This window comes from Odocoileus virginianus, chromosome 3 (assembly GCF_023699985.2).
Source record: "Odocoileus virginianus isolate 20LAN1187 ecotype Illinois chromosome 3, Ovbor_1.2, whole genome shotgun sequence".
NCBI lineage: Eukaryota > Metazoa > Chordata > Mammalia > Artiodactyla > Cervidae > Odocoileus > Odocoileus virginianus.
Window position 1 is genome coordinate 13,699,887 of NC_069676.1, and position 22,028 is coordinate 13,721,914.

Genomic DNA, 22,028 nt, shown 5'->3' on the forward strand with positions numbered 1-22,028 from the left:
CCTGCTTCTTCCTGGGCCTGCGAGTGACCCCTTCAATTTACTACCCAGTCTTGGGCAAGATGTGGAGACCAAGGGGCTGAACAGGATATGTGGGTCTAGAGTCAGGGGACGGTGTGAGGCTGGATTTAGTATATGACAGGTCAGAAGTCAGTCTGTCCAGATATTGAGTGACCAGGCAGTCTCTTCCCCACTAGCCACCATTCTTCCTTTCTGGGGTACCCTGGCGATCCTGCCTGCTGTCCCTACCGCCAAATGGGGAAACTGAGGCTCAGAGAGGGAGGGTCTCGTCTTCCCACCCTCTTCCTCTCAGCAGCCACCAGCACCCACCTTTTAACCCGTCTTCGTTCCCTCGTGGATCGCCCCCCAAAGCAAGTGGGGCCCCGCCCCGATCACGCTAATGAGACATCGCGAGGCCCCGCCTCACGGGTTATGCAAATAATGTCCCGGAGGCCCCGCCCCTCCCTCCGGCGCGGAGACTGCGCGGCGCGGCCGGGCCGGCCGACCGCGTCTACATCTCCGCGTTTGCCCGCTGGCTGGCGGTCGGTTTGTCTGTCCGTCCCGCCGCGCCGGGGCCGTCTAGGTGGAGCCAGGGCTCAGGCAGCGGTAGTGTCGACCCGGTGAGGGGGAGGGCCTCGGGGCGCCGCCTGTACCTCTTCTCGCCGGCTTCCGGCCCTCGTTGTGTCTGTCTGGCCAGGGTTCGGTTCGTGTGGGTCGGGTCCCCTGCGGGTCCATCGCGGGGAGGGGGAGGGGAGGCTGCCAGCTGAGGCTTGGGGACCCAGCTAGGGGAGGGGTGGACGGGGACAGGACCCCGGTGAGGCTGACGGTGACTGGGCGGTTGTCGTTATGTGTCCGTGTGGTGGCTGTGTGACTGTCTCCCGTGGCTGTCTTTGTGTGATTGTCGCCGTGGGTATCACTCTGATGGTGACTGTGTGGTGGTCGTGTTGCTGTGGCCGCCTTTGAGTGGCCGTGTGACTGTTCTCACAGTGACTGTGTGGCTGTCTCGGTGTCTGTATGGTTGTATGCATGTGATTGTCATTGTGTGGCTGTTGTGTTTTTTCTGATGGTGTGTGGGGGTCCATTATTATGTGACTGATCGTGTGCCTTTCTTATGTGTCTGTGTGCAAGTCTATGCCACAGTCCACGTATGTGCCCTTGTGTGGCCGTGTGGATGTGGCTGTGGATGGCAGGGCTCTTCTCTGACTGTCAAGGTGGACCCAAGACTTAATATGTGTTATTCTGTGCCTTGTAATTGGGGGCGTGACACTGTGACCAGTTCTGTGACCCCCACCCCCCCGTGTGTGGTGACTTTTTTTGATGTGACTCTTAAGTGTATTGGCAGCCTTGAGTCTCTGTCCCTGATGGGGGTGGAGTGGGGCTGTATGTGGGGCCATGAGGTGTGTGAAGGACCTCCTGTTGTGTCCCAGTGACTGTGTGTGTTGGGGGCAGGGGATTTGTCTGATCTGCGTGGGTGTCTGTGACAGGCCGTGTGCACACCGTGCTGTGTGAGAGTGCACTTGTGTGTAGTGGGTGTTGGGCACCTGTCTGAATGAGCGAGCCCATCTTGTTCATCACAAGGCTGACACCCAGTGCATTGCCTGGAACCTCGCAGGCCCTTCATCCTTGTTGGTGGGATGAACGAATGCTGTTCGACTGGATGTGTGTGTGTGTGTGTTGGGGGGGTGGTTGGGATGGAAGCTTTGGCTGAGTTGTGTACTCTGGGCGGGGTGCCGATGTGTGTCTGTGTCTCTCTGAGAGTGAGGGGGCCATGGCTGGGTAGGCACCTCGGGCCTCTGGGATCTCTGGTGTGACCCTCACCCCACATGTAATGTTACAGAGCAAGCCACGTGGATGGGGCACTGGACCCAGAGTGCCTACCCCTGCCTGTCTGGGCCTCAGTTTCCTCATCTGGGCAATGGGGGTGACCATCCCTGCCCTGCTGGCTGCCAGGAGCGGCTGTGAGTCTGTGGGCGTGGCAGCAGCCTGCGCGAAGCCATAGGGCCCGATCACAGGTGAGGTCTGGCTGGGAGAATGGGTCAAGCAGGTGTGACTGTGTTGGCCTCTCAGTGCTGGGGACTGACTGAGGTTAGACTGGGGCGGGAGGGAGGGTGCGTGGGTGGAGGGGGAGATAGCCCTCTCTCATAATACAGGGAGGCAGACGGGCTGGGAGGAGGGGGAAGGAAGGAGAGAGGGAGAGGCAGCTGGGAGAGAGGGAGGGCCTGGCCATCAGCCCAAACCAGTCAGGCACAGCCCATGGGGACAGGAGAGGGAGGCCCCTGTGGGCTCTGGGGGAAGTGATATGGGGGGAGGGGCCTGGTGGAGGTAGGTAACAGGGAGCATAGGGCTTCCTGTAAAGCATGTAGGGGAAGAGTATGGGGTCTCCTAAAAACTAGTGGGGGTGAGGAACCTTCTTTGTAGAAGAGGGGTTCCCTTTAAGCAGGATAACTCTGCTGAAGGCGAAGGGGAGGGTTCCCACATGCTAAGGGAGACAGGCCCCCCTTCAAGGTATGGGGTCAGAATCTCCTGTGCAGGCTGTGGGGGACCACTCTAGAATCGGTGGAGACCTTAGCAGAGGCTGAGCTGAGCAGCTTGTATCGGTGGAGGCAGGTGCCTCTAATAAGCTGGGATGGGGGGAAAGACCTGGTTATGTGGAGGCGTGGCCAGAAGGCTCATGGGGGCGGGGCCGGGGCTCCTTGGCTGTAGCTGGTAGAGCCGGGGATGGGGGAACAGGCTGTGGCCCGAGGCTTAGGGGGTGGGGCAAGTGTAGTTGCAAGGGCCGGGGATGGGGGCCAGGGTATGGCCAGAAGACTCGAAGAACGGATAACCAGAGGCTCCCTCTAGGCCCCGCCCCTGGCGGTCGCATTCCCTCTGCGTCTCCACAGGCCCAGCCATCACCATGGCGGGAGGGAGACCTCAGCTGAAGAGGAGTTTTTCCATCATCCCCTGCTTTGTCTTCGTGGAGGTGAGGAGCACAGTTCCTCCCTGGCCCAGACCCTCAAGAGGGAGGAGGCACCTGAAGTGGCACTCCTTGGGGTTCCAGCCCACCTCTGCCCATCCTTACTGTGGAACTCTGGGCACCTCACATGCCTTCCCAAGCCTCAGTTTCCTCATCTGCAAATCGGCACAATTGGCATCCCTCCCTCTCTCTTAGGGCTGTTATGAAAACAAAATGGATTAATTCTAGAAAAAGGTTTAGTATGACACCCAGCCCACAGTAAGAGTTACACCTTGTTGTGGCTGCTGGTGTTGGGTTGGTGCAAAAAATTCATTATGGAGAAACCCAAATGACTTTTTTTGGCCAACCCAATATTTCTACCAGTAATTTTCTTTTCTCTGTTGCTCTGTCCCTCCACCACACTCACTTTCTGAGCCCTGGCCCTGTTCTCTCTCCCTCTTCCCAGTCCATTCTCTCTACCCTCTCCTCTTCATCTCTGTCTGTATCTCTCTTCCTTGTCTCTTTCTCCATCTCTGTGTCTCTGTCTCCATGGCTCTGATTCAGACCTGACCCTTTCTTTCCTCTCTCTTCTCTGTCAATCTCTCTCCCTACCCTGACTGGACGGCAGTCGGTACTGCTGGGCATCGTGGTCCTGCTTGCCTACCGCCTGGAGTTCACAGACACGTTCCCTGTGCACACCCAGGGCTTCTTCTGCTATGATAGTACCTATGCCAAGCCCTACCCAGGGCCTGAGGCTACCAGCAGAGCACCCCCAGCCCTCATCTACGCCCTGGTCACCGCTGGGCCCACCCTCACGGTGAGACTGGTGGTAACCCGGCTCAGACTATGGGAAGGGCCTTCCAGGAGGCAGGAGGGCCAGGGGGTGGTGGGCGGAGGACTGGGTTTTGAAGGCCAAGAAGACCACACCTTGGTCTTGCCCACAGATCCTGCTTGGGGAGCTGGCGCGTGCATTTTTCCCTGCACCACCCTCAGCCGTCCCCATCATTGGGGAGAGCACCATCGTGTCTGGGGCCTGCTGCCGCTTCAGCCCCCCCCTGCGGAGGCTGGTCCGCTTCCTGGGTGAGTGACTTGGTCAGGGGTCAGCCGTGCAAAAGGGAGATGGGCCAGGCTCAGCCATAATAAGAATTCCAGGGGGAAAAGGTCCCTAGAATGTCCATGATGGTGACTTCATGGGGCAAGAGGAATTTGGGCTGAGGGCAGACCTAGTGGAGGTTCTAGAGATATGGGTGTGCCTTAAGCCAACCATGATGGCAACTCTAAGAGGAGGGCCCCAAATTGCCACAAGGAGAATCTCAGGCAGAAAAAGCACAGGAGGTCCTTGGGGCAGTGGGCTGAGATCCCTGGCAGTGCTCTAAATATGGTCTCAGCCGCAGTTGGTGGCCTTGGGGTAGAAGGGCAGAGCTCACCCGAAATGGTGGTCCCTGGGGCAGAGGGCTGAAGATCCTCTAGGAGAAAAATGAGCAGCTCAGTAATAGCAAGAACAGGGGCAGGTAGAGGAGGCTCAGAATGACATCCTAAGGGACTGTGGCCCAACTGTTATGGAATATGGTGCTAGGGGGAGTTCGAAGTGTGTTTTCATGTCAGTCACAGGAACAAGGAGACAGGGACCCAGATGGACCTTAAGGGGGCTCACAGGAGAACAGCTGCTGGGCCCTGGCATGAACCCCCTCTCTCATTCTACCCCAGGGGTCTACTCTTTTGGCCTCTTCACCACGACCATCTTCGCTAACGCGGGGCAGGTGGTGACCGGCAATCCCACGCCTCACTTCCTGTCCGTGTGCCGCCCCAACTACACGGCCCTGGGCTGCCCGCCACCCTCGCCAGACCGGCCAGGGCCTGACCGTTTCGTCACTGACCAGGGTGCCTGCGCCGGCAGCCCCAGCCTGGTGGCTGCTGCCCGCCGCGCCTTCCCCTGCAAGGACGCTGCCCTTTGCGCCTATGCTGTCACCTACACAGCGGTGAGCCCCGAAATGGAGGCAAGGCAGTTGGGGGCGGCCAGTGGTCAGGAGACCCTGTGGGCTGGGACCTCCAATCCCTCCCGGAGTGAGGCCACGCCTTTGTCTCTGTGACTCCGCCCCTAGGGCGGAGGCTCTGACTCCACCCCTTGGAGTCTGGTCACGCCCCCATCTTGAGTCAAGAGCCGTCCCTTGGTGTTTGGCCACGCCTCCAGACCCACTAACCCCGCATCCGAAGGAGGCTATTGGCTCAGCTCTATAGACTCTGTCCAGTGAAGCCTAGCCAAGTCCCAGCAATGTCACAGGTCCTGGTTATTGGCTGGGTGACTAGGTGGGCTTTCAACTCTGTCCCCTGGATCCCTTGTCCCCCACTTTGACATCACCTTTTATTGGTTTGGCCATACTCCTGAGTCAGTTTCGCTGAAACTTCCTGATTCTTGTCCCCTGCTTTTCCCTGGTTGCACCCACTGTTGCTCTGACTCCTTTTTCTGGCGTTGGGGACTATGCTTCTAACCCTGTTAGTGGTCCCCAGGTGTTTGGGGACTCCACCTCCTGAAGCTCCTGACAGCACTTGTCACTTGGGCCTGACTCCAACCTCTGATTTTGTGGCTACACCCTCAGCCAGCAAGTATCTTTCACCGTCTGTGATTGGTCTCCCAGAGACCTGGGGCCCTAGACCCTATCTACTGCTCTTTGGTGCTCAGGCTACACCCCCTTCCCTGCAAAGGCCCAATGGGGGTCCATGACTCCATCCTCTCAACTCCAGTCCCCATGGCTGTGTTCCTTGGAGCCCCTGGCCAGTGCCTCCAGCCCCAACGCGGCTCCTCAGGGTTCAGACCCCCTTCCCTGAATGTATTGTCCACATGAGTTTGAGAACTGCTGCTGCCATGTGACCTCTGACCTGCCTGGCTCCCGCAGATGTACGTGACACTCGTGTTCCGCGTCAAGGGCTCCCGCCTGGTCAAACCCTCACTCTGCCTGGCCCTGCTGTGCCCTGCTTTCCTGGTGGGCGTGGTCCGCGTGGCGGAGTACCGCAACCACTGGTCGGACGTGCTGGCTGGCTTCCTGACAGGGGCAGCGATCGCCACCTTTCTGGTGAGCCCCCTTGCCTTCCATCCCTGACCCGAGGCAGGACTGCGTGATGATGAAGGGTGTGGACTCTGTGTAACCTTGTGTCCCTTAGCCTTACCTAGCTGGGACATTCTCATCTGTGAAATGGGATAACAGGTTTGGGACCCGGGTAAGGCAAGTGAGGCACTTGCTTGAGTACACCAACCAAGGGGGATGCCAAAACACTCAAGATCAATAAAAATATTATAAATAATAATAAAAAAATAATTATAAGTTTTATTTTATTTATTAAAAATAATTTTTTTGGAGGCATATGGCATGCAGGATCTTAGTTCCCTGACCAGGGATTGAGCCTGTGTTCCCTGCAGTGGAAACACAGAGTCTTAACTACTGGGCCACCAAGGAAGTCCCAAGATAAATAATATTCTAATGAAATATTTTTCCAAATCAGGATTAATGCAAAAACCCATATTGTCCAAAATACCAAAGGTTTAAATAAGGACAGGATTAGATCCTGTTACACAACTCAGCGTCACTTGCCTCCCTGTGTGGAATAAGTAATAACGGTACCTATCTCTTAGTAAAGTGGAAACAGCAGTGTTTGGCACATTACAGGCACACATAAAAGTGTTAGCTGTTCTTGAAAACCTAAGCCTCAGTTTCCTTATCTGACAAATGGGAATAGTAATCTCCCTTATTGGTCTCAGGCCTCAGCACACCCCTTTTCTCTGTCGATAGGTCACCTGTGTCGTGCACAACTTCCAGAGCCGGCCTCCCTCTGGCCGAAGGCTCTCCCCTTGGGAGGACCTGAGCCAAGCCCCCACCATGGACAGCCCCCTCGAAAAGTTAAGTGTGGCCCAGGTAAGGGGGGCCGGGGGCTGCTCCCGGCTGGAGAGGGTGGTGGGTGGAGGGGGACCAAGGAGGGAGGAAGTCGGGCAGGCGGTGGGGGGGGTCTCAGGGCCATGAAGAGGTAAAGGGATCACTCATCTCTGTGGACCTGGGTCCGGGGGAAGGCTGTCCCACAGAATGGAAGGGTGTGTCCCCCTCTCCCTCCCGAGGAGACATGATTAATCCTGAAAACTCGCTTCTGTTCCATTGGGCTCTATGCACTTTGAGCCCCTTGTGGCTGTGGCCAGCGGTGCCCAGGGGGCCACTAGCCCCTCCCCTCTGCCTCTTTGTCTCAGGAACCCGAGGGCTGCAGGCCGCATTCGACACCGGCACGGCTCACCCCATCCAGTGAGTATCAAAGGGGTGGGAGGATAAATGCGGGGACTTCCAGATGGCTGTCACTGCCACAGAGGTGTCACTGTGCTCTTGTGGCCCCTCCCAAGCTTTCTAATCCCTTGACTTCTGATTCCTGATCCCTAGAGCCGCAGAACTGCGCCCGCCGTGGCCACCTGATCCCCAACTGTGTGTCCTCCAGGGCTCCAGCCATGTGTTCATCACCCCGTGTGCCCCGCCCTCGATTGAGGTCTGAGCCGACGCCCCTGCCTCTGCCTCTGCCCCTGCCAGCACCAACCCCCAGCCAGGGCCCCTCGCCCTCTTCCCCTGGGCCTGGGGGGCCGGGCGGGGGTGGTGGCCGTGGCCGGAAGCTGCTGCTGCCCACACCCCTGCTGCGGGACCTATACACCCTTAGTGGACTCTATCCCTCCCCCTTCCACCGGGACAACTTCAGCCCTTACCTGTTTGCCAGCCGCGACCACCTGCTGTGAGGCCTGACACCCACCCAGAATCTGCCCAGTCCCCATTTCTTCCTTGCCACGCGTGTGTGTGCGTGTGCTGTGTGAGTGCCAAAGCCCTTGTCCCCAGGCCACCCAGGCCCAGACATCAGAGGATGGCTGGAAGGACATGGAGGGGACCCCCTGTCTCTTGCCCTCTGGGACATCCAAGTGGGCATAATTGGGAGGTAGGTCCTTGCCTCCTAGGATTGCCCTTTTAAGGGCCAAAGCCTGATCCCATTGGCCATTGCCCAGCCAATGGGAGCTTCCCAGTTCTCAGAATCCTAGCCAAAAGGAGTTTACTCCCGCCAATAGGAGAATCCCCTATTTTTAGACACCTCAGGCAAGAGGGCAACTCTAGTCAGTGTTCAGCCTCTGAACAACAAATAGGAGTCCTTGGTTCTCAGACTCTCAAGGTGGGTGGGTATGATTCCAGTCAATGGGGGACCGCCCATGTCTAAGCATGTGCAAAGGAGAGAGTGCTCTCTCCTCAGAATCAGAGTCCAGCTGGAGGGTGGGGGGCAGGCTCCCCCATGGCAGGGTCCTTGGGGTACCCCTTCCTCTCTCAGCCCCTCCCCCATGTGCAATCTCTCACCCAGTCTCTCCTAACTCCCAACTTGTGCAGGGCTTACCCCATTTCAGAGGTTTTGGGGTTCAGGGTGCTGCATCCCCCCTTGCCTGTGCCCAGATCACTCCAAACCCTTCTGTTATTTATTAGGGCTGTGGGAAGGGAGTTTTTTTTTTTCTTCCTTAGAACCACCCCTGTTCTTCACACTGCCCCCCCATGCCTCAGCCTCATACAGATGTGCCATCATAGAGGCATGGGTGGAGCACAGAGGGCTCCCCATCCCCGGCAGCCAAAGGCAGTGGGCAGGGGAGACACTGCCCCCTTTCACACCCCCTCCTCATCTTTAATAAAGACCTGTTTGTAACAGAAGTTTGGCCACCTGCCTTCCTCCTCCAGGTGGCAGGGGTGAAGGACTTTAATGTTGGGTGTAGGAGGTGTCAGTGAGGCTGGGTGTGAGTGTATAGTCACAGGGAGATAGTGGAGAGGCAGCATGGGGCTGTAGGGTCCATGACTTGGCTTTAAACCAGGCTCAGCATTTCCTGGGTGTGTGACCTCAGGAAAGTTAATTAACTTCTCTGTGCCCTCGATTCTTCATTTGTCAAATGCAAACAGCCCTGCAAGCCACATGTAAGGCACACAAACATACTGTGAGGGGCCTCATGTGACTGTCTTCCTTAGGTGGCTGGCCTGTTTCTGACCATGGCCAGGGTGCTGAGGGTACAGGGAATAGGGTGAGGTGACCATAGAGGTGCTAATACAAGGGGATGATGAGGGCAGTAGGAACCTCCACGCTGAATCCCTGACTACATGGATTTGAGCAGGGGTTTTGATTATGAGGTTGTGCTGAGAACCAATCCCTGAGGGCCCAGCAGAGACTGGGGAAGGTAGAAGGACAGGGAGCCACATACAGCACCCCCCCCCCCCCCCCCAGACACGCTGTGGTTTCAAGAGACTTCAGATAGGCCATTCAGGGCACGGAGTCATTCAAAAACCAGGGAAGGGAAGTCTACTTTCCTTTCACATTTATTCATTCATCCATCCATTTATTCAGTCAAAAAACATTGTGGAGCACACCCCACCCCAACCCCATGCATGCCAAGTGCTGTTTTGTCAGGCAAAGGGGCTGCAGTACTAAGCAGAACAGACACAAAACCCTGCCTTCGTGGAGCTCACATTCTAACACCAGAGAAACAATAAACAACATAAGTTAGCCACAAAACTACAATTCCCAATTTCAAGGTCTGGAAACCAAAATTATCCTCATAACTCGTTTGTGGCAAAACCTGACCCGAACTAACATAAGGTCATTATAGTTTTTGTTTAACTTAATGTGAATATTCTTATGTTTCATTGCAGATAAAGTATAGTGTTTGACTTAGAATGTTACCCCAGGTCCAACTAGGGGTGTTAATCTGTACCTCATATTTACACCATAGTACCTTTTGAAAATCTGAAAAAATCTAAATTTCAAACTGCAGGATCAAGAATTTGGGCCAGAAATTGGTATCGTTGATATGTAAGATATTGATAAGTAATAAACAGAAAGCTCAGGCTAGAGAAGACAGTGGGACAACTTTGGAATGAGGACACGGTTTGCAATTTAAAGAGTGTCCAGAGAAGCTATTTCTGAGGAGTTGGCACTGGAGATGTGGTGTGGAGGGAGGGAGGGACGAGAGCCCTGCAAATAACCGCAGTGTGGAGTGGGGGAGTGTTCCAGGCAGAGGGAACAGCAAGAATGAAGGCCCTGAAGTGACAACGTGCCAGCTTTGTTCAGGGAACAGTGAGGAGACCTGAGCGACTGGAGCAGATCAAGCGACGGGGAAATAGAAGGGAAAGGAAGTGTACCTGGAGGAGTGGGGTGTGGTTGATTCTGCATTGCAAGAAATGAAATGGACGCATGAGAGTGCTGAAAGCAGAGGAGGGATAGGATCATGTAGCCCGCTACTTCACCGCATGGAGTATCTGTTTCCAGGGCTTGCCTTCCCATCTGAGCCCCGTAGCACAGCTGCGTCCATGGAGCCCAGCAGAGAAGCAAAGTTTCAGCACAACGGACAGCATTCTACGAACAAACCAGTTGGCGCTGTCCATGGTCCTGATGTTAAGGGCAGGCCAAGAAAAGGTCAGGTTGGGGCTGCCGGGCACAGTGTCTGGACCGGCTAGGGAGGGTGGAGACTGCAGCCCTGGCCTTGCCCACCCCCATTACAGGGTGGATAATCTTAGGTAGAAAATCCAGATAAAGATGTTCCTGCTTATTCAAAAGGCTTCTTCACATGACCCACTGCATCTTATCCTCAACTTGACCAAAAGAGCTCCTTTTTGTAATGTAAGTCAGACCATGACCCTCCTGTGTCCAAACGCTCTCTGGGCTCTCCGTGGCACTCTGTGTAAAAGCCAAAGTTCTCCCAGTGCCTCCAGTCCTTTGCACTTGCAGATGCCTCCCCCCGGAATGCTCTTCCCCCACATATTTGCATGATTCGCTCCCTCACCTCCTAGGAGCCTTTCTTCAAGTGTTACCTTCTTAGGGAGGCCTGCCCCTACCATCCTATTCAAAATTGCAAAAACCAAACAATTGTCCCTTCCCTTTCTTTCCCTGTGCAAACCTTTTTTTTTTTTTTTAATACAGACATCATCTGCTCATAGACTATTTAAACTCTTCATGATGCTTGGTGGCCATTATCACCTCCCTCACTAAGATGTCAGTTCCACTAAGACAGAGATGTTGTTCTCTGTTCACTGCTGAGTCTGTGTGCCTCCTAGAACAGGGTCAGGAACAACATGCATGCTCAATAAGTGTTTGCTAAATGAATAGACTTATCACTTGAGGATACCAACAAACTAGGGAGCAACACAGACAGACCCTGAGCTGTCCACTTTACCCTTTGGTTCTGCCTCCTCAAGGGAACCCCTGTAAGGTAAAGTCCTTCTGTCAGGACATGAAGATGGGGTCCCAAGAAGCAAGGGAAAGAAGTAGTGTATGCACGAGAGATACACCTAACGTCTGCATCTCTGCCAGTATATGCATTCAGGAGCACCTATCCTATGTCAGGTGCTGTTCTAGGAGCCAGAGATCCAGCAGTGAAAGAAAGAGGGACTCTACCCCGATTGAGCTGACATTCTAGTGGGGAGAAAGGCAATAAGATAAATACATACGGTTGGAAGTGATAAGTATTTAAAAAGAAAATAAAGGTGAAGAAGCAGTGAAAGAGTGAGGAGGGGTGTGATTTTACACAGGTAGTCAGGAAAAGTGAGTGATATTTGAGTAGAGACCTGAATAGAATGGAAAAAACAAGGGATAGATATCTGGGAGCTGAATGCTCTAGGAAATGGAACAGCAAGTGCAAAGGACTTGAAATGGGTCTGTGTTCAGCATGGTCCGGTGTTTATAACCATGTGGAACTGTGTGATACAGGTGCTTGTGTGTTTAGAGTGTTGTAAAGCGAGGTGAATCAGGGGATGAGGTGGTGCATTTGACAGGACGAGGTAAGTGTGCCTTGTGTGTGTGTGTGTGTGTGTGTGTGTGTGTGTAGGCAAAGGAATCGTTGTATCAGACTGTGTTCTGGTGTGCTTGCAAGAGAAAGGATGTGGGGGCATGAATGCAAAAAAGAGTATGTATGGGGTGCTTTGTGTCAGGATATGATTGTGACCATGTAGGTGGTGGGGATTCTGAAAGTGAAATATATGCAGAGTTGCCGTGTGTGTGTGTGTGTGTGTGTGTGTGTAGGAGTGTGGGGGTGCCTGTCTGTGTGAGTGGGTGTATTGAGGGATGTTGTGAAGCTCTTTTCTGGCCCCAGAGGGAGAGAGAGCGCCCTGGAAATCTCAGTTCCGCCCTGCCCCTGGGTCTCCTGGCAACAGCACCACTTTGAAGTTACCAGGAGACAGAGTTGCCAGGGCAACAGGGCTGTGAGTGGCAGCTCTGGGGAGAAGTCTGTGTGAAGGTATCCAACCAGTGCTCACTTGGTCATTCACCTTATTCTTCCTTCTCTCCCAGTTTCCAATCTATCCTACCTTTCTTTATTCATTCCTTTAACAAGCCTTTTGAGACTCTGCAATGCCCTAAGCACTATCTGGGCGCTGGAGATACTGAAGTGAATATGACAAAGAAGGTCCTGCTGTGGCTTTCCCTCAGTCTCCCAGCGCCTGCATCTTTGCCTCCTCTCCCCACCCCCCTTTTTTTTGTTCTATGGTCCTGCCTCTCACTGTACCCTAAGCAGGACTCAAGAAGCCCCCAGGCCAATGAGGAAGCCAGCAGAGACCCTTCTCACAGACCTTCAAAGACACTCCTTTGCTGTCTGATGGATATTTTGCACATAAATATTCTCAAGCTTGCAACCCCAAACACACACATTTGTGCAAGCATTCAAGCGCAGAGAGAGACAAGTACATAGCTTATCCACCTCTCCCCTTCATTGTCATTAGGAAACATCAGCAGAAACACGCGCGCGCGCACGAACGGTCATCACAATATTCCTGAGATACCATGTGTTCCACTTTACAGGTGGGCAAAGCTGAGGCTCAGAGACTTTAAGTAATGTGTCCATGATTAGGGCCTGTTCCCTCCAACTCTCAACCCTTATATTGTCTGATTAGCTGCTTAGTTCACAATAATAGTATTCGTGGTGCTTCCGCCAGCGGACTCACTTACAAGAGGGCCTCATTGCCCTGAAACGCCTCCATTTGTTGCTCAAACTAGGTTATTTGCCCCTTCACCAGGGGAGGAGCTACGAAACGTCGATCTAACTTTGAGGAACAGGTTTTTGGACTAATGGAGAAGCTAAGTGCACTGTAACCAATGAGAGCCCGCCCTGGGCGGGATTAAGGGCAGGCACCGGCCGCCGATTGAACAGAAGTCCGCGGCAAATGGCGGAGACGCTGAGGCGAGTGCTAAACTTGGGCAGCGCGGCGGGCCCCGGAGAGAACACAGCTGAGGCCGAGCCGCCTTTGCTGCTGCTCGGCGGTCCAGGCTCTGGAAAGACAGCGCTGCTATTCGCGGCGGCCCTGGAGGCGGCAGGGGAAGGCCGAGGCCCGGTCCTCTTCCTGACCCGGCGGCCCCTTCAGAGCCTGCCCCGCAGGACTGGGGCGGCGCTCGAACCAGTGCGATTACAAGTAGGGAGGGGTGGGACCAGAGGTGGGCCAGCCCGTAGCGGGGCGAACGGGGCATTGAGTGACAGGCGGAGACAGACCAATGGCGGAGTCGAAGCGACCTTGTGGGAAGGAATATGGACGAGTTGGGGATGGGACTGTACGAAGTCTTTTTAAGATTGAAGGAGAAACCGTTCAGTGAGGGAGCGGGATCCACAAATTTGCGTCCCAAGGGATGGAGTCAGGGGCGGAGCTAAACATTAGTGCGTGGTGAAGTTGGACGCTAAGGGTAGGTGTTTCGTGGAAAGATTGCCCTAAAGATTTGGCAGAAAGGCATACCTTGTCCTTAATAATACCGGGCAGTGTCGAGTGCAAGATAAGAAAAAAAACGAGGGTGAGGGGTTGGTGAACGGAACAATATTCGATCCCTCTGAACTGCTTCACGCTGGAACCAGAGGTCTAGTGGGTGAGAGACTCGTCGGCGGGAGTACGCAAGGAAGCAGGACTGCTCTAACTGGAAGCCCGACTTCCTGTGCTGAATCTGGCCCTTTCCTTTTATCCTTTCTAGAAGATCCGCTTCCAGTACCCACCGTCAACCCGTGAGCTTCTCCGGCTTCTGTGCTCTGCCCATGAGGCCCGTGGACCAGCCCCCTCACTCTTGCTGCTTGATGGCCTGGAGGAGTACCTAGTAGAAGACCCTGGGTCCCAGGAAGCCGCCTACCTGGCTGCCCTGCTTCTGGACACAGCTGTCCACTTCAGCCACCGGGCTGGGCCTGGCCGGGGCTGTGGGCTCATTGTGGCCCTCCAGACCCAGGAGGAAGGAGGAGACAGTGGAAATGCTCTTCAGCTGGCACTTCTTCAGAGGTATTTCCCTGCCCAGTGCTGGCTGCAGCCGGATGCATCAGGCCCAGGACAGTGCTGCCTCCTAGCCTCCCTGGAGCCAGGTGGGCTGGGCCCCAGGGAAGAATGGGGGGTGACTTTTCAACCAGATGGAGAGATGACAATCACCCCATGGCCCACCCAGGCAGGTGACACTAGCTCGCACAAAGGTTCAAGGTCTGGAGGCCAACCGTGAGCTTTGACAACTTCTCTATGCCTGTTTCCCTGTCTGGAACACCTACCTCAGTTCAGTTCAGTTCAGTCGCTCAGTCGTGTCCGACTCTTTGCAACCCCATGAACTGTAGCACACCAGGCCTCCTTGTCCATCACCAGCTGCGGGAGTTTACCCAAGACAGATGCAAATTCAAAGACCTTAAGATTGTAAAGTGCTTTTTCTCTCGTAAACATACCATTATTCTGTACATATTGTGCCCTGCCAACATATTGTTTTTCTGTTTTGAATTTTATAAAGAAGAATTTCATGATAAATGTAATCTGAAACTTCCTTCTCCCTCTCAACGCTGGTACTAAGATTTGGCTACATTTTCATTCATTCCTTTTTCCATACTGCTTGTAATTCTATGAATGACTATACCCTAAATTAGGTATGATCAGATTGACTTATTTACTGTTATTAACACTCGTACACATATCCTGGTCCATGTGTGTGAGGGCTTTTAGGGTACATATCTAAAAGTGGAATTGCTGGAATAGAAGGTATGCTTTCCTAGGTTATGTCAAACTTTTAAAAATCAGTTAAGCCAAAACTTCCATTGAGCCACTTGATTGACCTTTGGTGTCATCAGAGTGCTTTCTTAGAACCAGATTCAGAATAAAGCCTTAGGAATTAGTATTATTCTTAGTGGCAGAGATTAGGTAGCTGCTCATTAAACAGCTCTTCTCGCCTGGGTGCACAGCTGAACTACATTTCCCAGCTGTCCATGGGTCTTCCTGGGGTCACATGACCATTTCTGGCCAGTAGAATTTGTAAAGAAGAGGTGGCGCCCACCTCCAGTTCACATCCCTAAAGTGGCCCACAAAATCTTCTGCTGTCTCTCTCTTGTTGGCTGGCAGGATGCAGAGTGTCCGTCTGAAGACCCCAGAGTACCCCTCGGAGATGGTTAAGCTGCAGCCTGGGTTTCTGACTCATCCCAGGGATAAGCTAACCAGCTATTTGAATTGGATGAGAGAAAGTGCTTCCCCGGTGACTCAGCTGGTAAAGAATCTGCCTGCAATGCAGGAGGCCCGGGTTCAATCCCTCAGTCGAGAAGACCCCCTCGAGAAGGGAATGGGTTGTTGTTAGGGCAGCTAGTATAACTTATACTGACTAATTCATTCTATTACTATTATTCAGATTGCCAGGTCAGAATTTTAGACTGAACTCCACAGACTTTTTGCTACTTCTCCTATGGCCTGGGCCCAGGGAAAAGATGGGGCTTACAGGAATTTATAGAAGTCACGACAGGAAACTTGTATATATTTATATATAAAGTATATATATATATATATATATATATATATCTACACACAAAAAAACTGTACATTTAAAAATACTGCAAGGCTGTGACTTTCTGAGCAGGATGAATTGAGCAGAAAGCCAAGGTCAGCAGGCCTCACTGACCCTGCCGGATAAACCTGGGGCCTGGAGTAGCAGTGGTGTCATTCTGGGTCCCTGTGCCTGTGAGGGCTGGAGTCCTAGGAGCAGGCCACGTAGCTCGGGGGTGAAGGCTTGGGGGCTGGGATGAGGCTGTTCTCATAAGGGTTGGAGTAGGGGCCATTGGATGAACCCCCCTGGGCTTCCTGGGAACCCCCTGAGCTGTAGTCAGTTGAGATGCCAGAGTCGGACACCACGAGGTATAGGTACTTTAGGTGGGGCGGGGTGGGGAGCATCTCAGGGGGCAGTGCCCTTGGGCGCAAGAGCTGGGAGCTGGGGTCAAGAATGGTGTACTCAAAGCTGGCAGCAGAGGCTCCCTCCGGCCCAGGCTTCAGGGCCAAAGCGGATGTGCAGGAGGACGCTTCTGAGGCTTCATCTATGGTCACTATGTCCAGATTGCCACCAGGCTGCAGGAGGTCCTCACTTGGCGGACTCCGGGGCAGCAACCACTTGTCCAGCACCAGGTAGCTGTCTCGGGCCTGCTCACTGCCCATTGGCTCCAGGAGGGGGCCCCCGTCATCTGCCCCTGGTTCCACTGCCTGCGTCACCCCCCAGCAGCACTCAGAGAGGACTTCCAGGGGGGCAGGTTGGTCCTCTGGGAAGGGGGTGCTGGGGCTCCACCACAGACAGCCGTCAGTCTGGTACAGCCACAGCTGGGGAAACAGCACCAGCTTGCTCAGAGACTTGGAGTTCAGCCACAGGAGCAGGGAAGCCCCAGGCCTGGAAGGAACAACCAGGCCGCCTACCTGGAAGTTACCCTTGTGGGTGGTGAAGAGGCCTTCAAACTCGCTCTCAGGACTTGGGATGCCAGGCCAGATCTTCTGCTTCAGAGTCCTGGTGAAACCAAAACAAACAGATACCTGGGCATGTGTCACTGAACATTCACCAACACCCCCTCAGCAGCATCCACGAGGCAGACACTCCTCGTCCCTTGTGATCACGTTGAAGGCAGAGGAGCGCATGGGACTGAGGAACAGGGGTTCTGCCAAAGCATCTGCAAGGCCCTATAGAAAGGCAATGGGAACAGGGTTTTGAAGGATACATAGGAGTTCAATATATACTGCCTTATGATCCCTCTAAAACCCACCCAGGCTTGTCTGAAGGTCCATTATGCTACTTCCTCCTCACTCTTTTCCATGGTTCTCCAGTGCATTCAGGATAAAGTCCAAACTCCTCCCTACAGAAGACCCTGCATGATCTAATCCTGTTACCTCCCTCATCTCCCCCACCCCCCAACCCCTTACACACTCTGCTATAGGCATACAGCTTTTCTTGCAGCTGCTTCAATGTTCCAAGCTCATTCCCATCTCAGGACCTTTGCACTTGCTGTTTTTCTCTCCCTGCTTTTCATGTGGCTGCCTCCTTCCCAGGATTCAGGTTTCTGCTCTGATGTCACCTCCTCTCACCTATCTATTCTGTCATGTACCCATGTGCATGCATGCTAAGTCATTTCAGTCATGTCTGACTCTTTGTGACCTTACAGACTGTAGCTCACCAGGCTCCTCTGGCCGTGGGATTCTCCAGACAAGAATACTGGAGTGGATTGCCATGCGCTCTTCCAGGGGATCTCCCCAACTCAGGGATCGAACCTGAGACTCTTACGTCTCCTGCACTGGCAGGGGAGTTCCTTACCACTAGTGCCACCTGGGAAGCCCAATATTTCTGCTATCTCTCATCACAATTTATAGTATCTGTTGGTTCCCTTATGTGTTGTGTGACTCAGCTATGAGATCTGCAAGAGTAGAGACACATCTGGTTTGTTCTGTGCTTGCTTTCCAGTGCCTAGCACATAGCTGGCACTCAGTATTTCCCAATCAAGTAAATAAACAAGGCTTTGAAAGAACTAGGAGATTGCTTGGCAGGCATGGCAAGGACATTGCAGGCAGAAGGGACAGTGTGTCCCAAGGCTTGGGGGTGTGAAAACACATAGTATGTACTTGGGTTACAAAAACTGAATTACAAAAACCTCAAGATGGCTGGTCATGTCATAAAATATCTAAAGAGCTTGACAACGGGTGGGAGGCATTTGGGGCTAAATCGTTTCATGGAGCCCATTTGGTTGGCTTTACAGAAGTTGATGAAACAGGGAAAAAAGTATTCACAAAGAAGGGCTTCCCCGGTGACTAAGTGGTAAAGAATCTGCCTAAAAGGCAGGAGATGCAGTTAGACGCAGGTTCCATCCCTCGGTTGGCAAGATCCAGGAGGAGGGCATGGCCACCCAACTCCAGTATTCTTGCATGGAGAATCCCAGGGACAGAGGAGCCTGGCGGGCTACAGTCCATGGAGTCGCAAAGAGTCGGACATGACTGAAATGACTTAGGATAGTACGCACGCACATTCACAAGGGAATCCAAGAAGGAGCAGCCACTGAGGTAGGAGGAAAACCCAAAAAGTATGCCCAAGAGCAGAGAATTTTAAGTAAGAGTCTGGGTGTGACCTGGCTTGCATCCCGACCCTGCCACCGACTCTTCATTGTGTAACCCTGGGCAAGTGCCCGTCTCTGAGCCTAGGTTTTCACAGGGAACGGGGAAAGTTAGTGGAGGGGAGTCAGCCAGATGCCGAGTGGGGCGCTCACCGGCGGTGGGAGAGCAGGGCTAGCACGGCCAGCAGCAGTAGAATGAGCACGAGGACGAGGGAGAGAGTCAGGATGAGGGGGTCCAAGTCTGGGGGAGGAGGGGAGAGGTCAGGGCGGTGAGCTTGGCCCCCTTGCTCCGCCCAGCCCCTCCTACCTCCCTTGCCTGGGCCTCACCACTAGCCGTCAGCAGTGACGCAGGCTCGGACCAGGCGCTCCAGAAGCCACCGAAGCTGGGCTCGGCCATACGCGCGCGTACCATGAAGGTGTAGCGCGTTCCGCCCCGCAGGTTGCTCAGCAAGCACTCGGTGCGGCCGTCGAGGATCTCCACCTGTGGGCGGGGCCCGGGTGAGGGGTGTGGCCAGTAGGGCCGGGGTGGGCAGAGGAGGGCATATGGGGGTAGGCTCTGAGGGAGCCAGGCAATCAGAAAAAGGAAGAAAGAAAACCAAGAATGGGGAGGCGGGCAATGAAAGTAGGAGGCGGGGCCCAGGAAGGCTTGGGGCCAATCAGGATGGGGCTCTGGGTAGAAACCGGCGCACTCCAGCTATTTAACAGCTGGGCCTGCGAACAGACAGGGCGGGCACTGGAGCGGTCTAGGGTTCCAGGCAAGGGTTAAGAAAGGTTGAGTCCAGGTGGGCTGGGAAAAGGGGACCACTGGGAAAAGGGACAAGTCAGTGGACGTAGAGATGTCTTGGGCTGGGCGTGGAAGGGACGAGGCCAAGGGGGCGGGGCCCCAGTGACAGTCTGGGTGAGACTTAGAGGGCCTGTCGACTCTGGAGCCCTTTGGGGCTAGGTCATAGGGGCGGGCCTCACCCTCTGTGCGCCCCCTGCGGCGTTCTCTGCCGAGATGTTCACCTCATAGCGGATAAGGCTCGCCATGGGTGCCCCAGGCGGCGGGAGCCAGCGCAGTACCACGTGGCCGCCCTCGTCGGCCCGCCGAGCCACAAGCCTGGCGGGAGGGTCTAGGAGCACTGCAGAGAGGGGTTTGCTTAGGTGGGCGGAAACTGGGACTCCCTCCCGACCAATCCCCGGTTCCCAGCGCACTTACCCACTTCGTTGACGTGAATAGTACGGCGGTAGCGTGAAGCGCCCGAGGAGGCCGCAGTGACGTGCAGCTCTAGGGGCACGAAGCTCGACGTGTCGGCTGTAGGCAGCGAGCACCAGAAACGCACCAAGCCGCGGGCGGTGGGCGCCTGATGCAGGCGGCATGGCTTCCACGGCTCACCCCTGTTCAACCAGGAACCAGCGAGGGTAGGGGGATCAAGTTGGGAGGTTTCGCGGGGACCGAGGGCGCGTTTCTGGACACTACCACCAGGGGTCGTCCAAGCCCCGACGTACGTGACGCCTTAAGTCCTGCTTTGAAGCGGTATTGTTCCTGCCCTGAAGTTTGCGATTGCCCTCCAGCAGTGATCACGGGAGTGTTCCAGCCACGACCACTAGGGTGCATGTCAGCCCTGACCCGGTGGGTTTCCCACTAGTGCCCACCAGCAGAGATGCCATCCGGTCCCTGGCACCAGGAAACATCCCAAGGTGCGAGCTCTGAGAGGTCTGCCCCGCCTGCCCGCCCCCTCCACCTGTGGGGCGCCCCACCTGACCCCTCCTCGTCCGACTCACTCGAGCTGGTAAGAGAAGCTGTAGTTGTCCGGGCCGACCCCGGCGCTGGCCGCTTCCTCCCAGAAACACACCAAGTCCTCCAAGCGCTCGGTGAAGCACAGAAACTCATTAGGCTCGCGGGCTGTCAGCAGGGCCGCTGAAGATGGGGGTCAGGGGAGGGGGTCAAGGGACCCGAGCCCCTTTCTCGAACCACAGCATCCTTCCCTCCCTCCTACCGCCTGTGCGGACCGATAAGAAAAAAAGCCCCGCCCCCGTTCTTCCAGTGGGGCCCTTCGAGCGGTCCGCCGAAGTAGTGCCCCCCCAAACTTCCAAGCGTAGGTTGCGTGTCTTATTGTCTCCCTCCAACACACACGCCGCCCACCCGCGACCGGCTTTGCTGAGCGCAGCATTCAAGGCCTCCTCCTCTCGCTGCCGGCCCCGCCCCAGCCTAGGGACTTGCGTGCGGGTGAGTGTGTGTGCAGGAGGCGGGGTCCCCTATCAGCCCCGACAGGCTCCCGGCGGCCCGATAGCGCCAACCGTGCCCCCCGTTCCCCTCCCTCAACCCCGCGGACCCAGGGATCTGGCGCCCGCATGCCAACCGTGTTTACAGTCGCCTGCGGCTCGGCCCCTCTGACTCGGGTTTTACCCTCCCTCCCCTCCTGGAGGGTGGGCTAGATCCCCTTAGCTCAGGGACTCTAGAATACGGGACTCGAGACTACAGCATCACCCCTGCCCCATTTAGCGTTTAGCACGTCCCAAGCTCGTTGAAGAGATAAAGTAGGACTCTTACGACCCCTTCTAGCTTCTCCCCCAGAACCCAGTCTGGGGATATAGACCCCAGCATGCCATATGAGATCCCAGTCTAGGGGTTCAGACACCATCTTGGGTCCCAAGTCACAGACTCAGAATGAGAACCTGGGTGCCCCCAAGGATCCGGGCAGGAAGTTCGGGCCCCAAGATTGCCCTCCAAGATCCAGTGGTGGAGTTCACATTCAACTCCACCCTTACCTTTGTTTTCAAACTTGGGGTCCGGTGGATTGGGTGGGGGAGCCCAGGCTGCCCCAACGAGCAAGAGGCAGAGGAAGCCAATTCCAGGCCGGAGGGGTGCCGGGAGATGATACATAATGTAGCCCCTGCCGCCGGGAGCCCAGGGCTCCGGCCCCCCCGCCACTTCTTCCGTCCCTGGCACAGGCCACAGCTGGGTCAGCAGCTGCCTCCGCCGGACACAGCTGACCAGGCCTTCCCGGCCAGGCGCCTCCAAGTGGCAGCTCCCCCGAGGGGGCGGGACCAGCAGGCAGCCCGAGCTGAGATAAGAGGGAGGCAGCCGCCCTGTGGGGCCTGGCTACAGAGAGCAGGGGCCCTGGGCTCCGCACCCCCTTGTGGGTGGAGGGAACTGCTCTGTTTTCTGCCTCAGACACACTTTCTTGCCGTGCGACCCTGGAAGGGTTACTTACCTTATTTGAGCTTCAGCCTTTTAATCTATAAAACCCGACTTGGCACATAGCAAGCATTCAAAAAATGTAAACTACAACTACTGATATTATCGTATTAATCAACATCTCTTCCCAGTCTGGGTAGGAATATAATAAGCCTAATAGTAGCCGTTGAATGTTTGCACAATGTTGGGAAGTACTGCCAGATAGTAAGTACGAAAGAGCCTGCATTTGTAAAAATTATATGTATTCTGGAATGCGAGATTTTATTTGTGATTTTGGGGCATTTTCTTTTCTGCTTATATTTGTATACTCTTGGGATTTTATTTTACAAGGAACGTGCAGTTCTTTCGATAATCTAGAAAGTATAGAACAAATAATAAAAGCTGTTCTCTTGGGCTGAGCTTCAACTGGGGTAGACACCCTCCCACCCAAAGAGATACATGCCTGGGGAAGCAGGGGGATACCTACCTTATTGCGTCAGCCAGATTAGCCAATCAGAGAGTTCCATTCCCTGGAGCACGGTAATTGGTTCAGGAGTGGCATGTGACCC

At 54.8% G+C, this 22,028-nt stretch overlaps 3 protein-coding genes across 8 annotated transcripts; 2 read left to right on the top strand and 1 right to left on the bottom strand.

Moving 5' to 3' along the window:
* The first annotated feature begins 76 nt into the window (after positions 1 to 76).
* Positions 77 to 8,634, top strand: PLPPR2 (phospholipid phosphatase related 2). Of its 6 annotated transcripts, none has more exons than XM_020894330.2 (10): positions 77 to 617; positions 1,835 to 2,009; positions 2,839 to 2,959; positions 3,561 to 3,749; positions 3,877 to 4,012; positions 4,640 to 4,911; positions 5,827 to 6,003; positions 6,718 to 6,840; positions 7,164 to 7,215; positions 7,348 to 8,634. In XM_020894330.2, the coding sequence occupies exons 3-10, from the start codon at positions 2,894 to 2,896 to the stop codon at positions 7,689 to 7,691; spliced, it is 1,359 nt and encodes a 452-aa protein (XP_020749989.1). In that variant the 5' UTR covers positions 77 to 617; positions 1,835 to 2,009; positions 2,839 to 2,893; the 3' UTR covers positions 7,692 to 8,634. The 6 variants fall into 6 exon arrangements, with proteins under 6 accessions (XP_020749989.1, XP_020749987.1, XP_020749995.1 ...); XM_020894328.2 differs by having other exon boundaries at positions 2,880 to 2,959; XM_020894336.2 differs by having other exon boundaries at positions 2,880 to 2,959; positions 6,718 to 6,824; positions 7,348 to 7,476.
* Positions 8,635 to 13,107: 4,473 nt separating this feature from the next.
* Positions 13,108 to 14,712, top strand: SWSAP1 (SWIM-type zinc finger 7 associated protein 1). Its single transcript, XM_020894327.2, has 2 exons — positions 13,108 to 13,368; positions 13,913 to 14,712. Exons 1-2 carry the CDS (start codon positions 13,123 to 13,125, stop codon positions 14,417 to 14,419), a joined length of 753 nt encoding a protein of 250 aa, XP_020749986.2. The 5' UTR covers positions 13,108 to 13,122; the 3' UTR covers positions 14,420 to 14,712.
* A 1,017-nt stretch (positions 14,713 to 15,729) lies between these two features.
* On the bottom strand, positions 15,730 to 21,284 carry EPOR (erythropoietin receptor). The gene is made up of 8 exons (XM_020894300.2): positions 21,051 to 21,284; positions 20,064 to 20,199; positions 19,498 to 19,676; positions 19,263 to 19,420; positions 18,627 to 18,780; positions 18,453 to 18,540; positions 16,624 to 16,711; positions 15,730 to 16,530 (listed from the first exon to the last, which is right to left on the bottom strand). The coding sequence occupies exons 1-8, from the start codon at positions 21,163 to 21,165 to the stop codon at positions 15,919 to 15,921; spliced, it is 1,530 nt and encodes a 509-aa protein (XP_020749959.2). The 5' UTR covers positions 21,166 to 21,284; the 3' UTR covers positions 15,730 to 15,918.
* Positions 21,285 to 22,028: the final 744 nt, after the last annotated feature.

What these genes read in the sequence shown, in the direction of transcription:
- PLPPR2 (XM_020894330.2), top strand. Translation starts at nt 2,894, where the DNA reads ATGGCGGGAGGGAGACCTCAGCTGAAGAGGAGTTTTTCCATCATCCCC. An exon ending in CCGCTGGGCCCACCCTCACG is followed by an intron (nt 3,750 to 3,876) that starts GTGAGACTGGTG and finishes TCTTGCCCACAG; the next exon opens with ATCCTGCTTGGGGAGCTGGC. An exon ending in ATGCTGTCACCTACACAGCG is followed by an intron (nt 4,912 to 5,826) that starts GTGAGCCCCGAA and finishes TGGCTCCCGCAG; the next exon opens with ATGTACGTGACACTCGTGTT.
- EPOR (XM_020894300.2), bottom strand. Translation starts at nt 21,165, where the DNA reads ATGTATCATCTCCCGGCACCCCTCCGGCCTGGAATTGGCTTCCTCTGC. An exon ending in TATTCACGTCAACGAAGTGG is followed by an intron (nt 19,421 to 19,497) that starts GTAAGTGCGCTG and finishes CCCTCTCTGCAG; the next exon opens with TGCTCCTAGACCCTCCCGCC. An exon ending in GTCACTGCTGACGGCTAGTG is followed by an intron (nt 18,541 to 18,626) that starts GTGAGGCCCAGG and finishes CTCCTCCCCCAG; the next exon opens with ACTTGGACCCCCTCATCCTG.
- SWSAP1 (XM_020894327.2), top strand. Translation starts at nt 13,123, where the DNA reads ATGGCGGAGACGCTGAGGCGAGTGCTAAACTTGGGCAGCGCGGCGGGC. An exon ending in TCGAACCAGTGCGATTACAA is followed by an intron (nt 13,369 to 13,912) that starts GTAGGGAGGGGT and finishes TATCCTTTCTAG; the next exon opens with AAGATCCGCTTCCAGTACCC.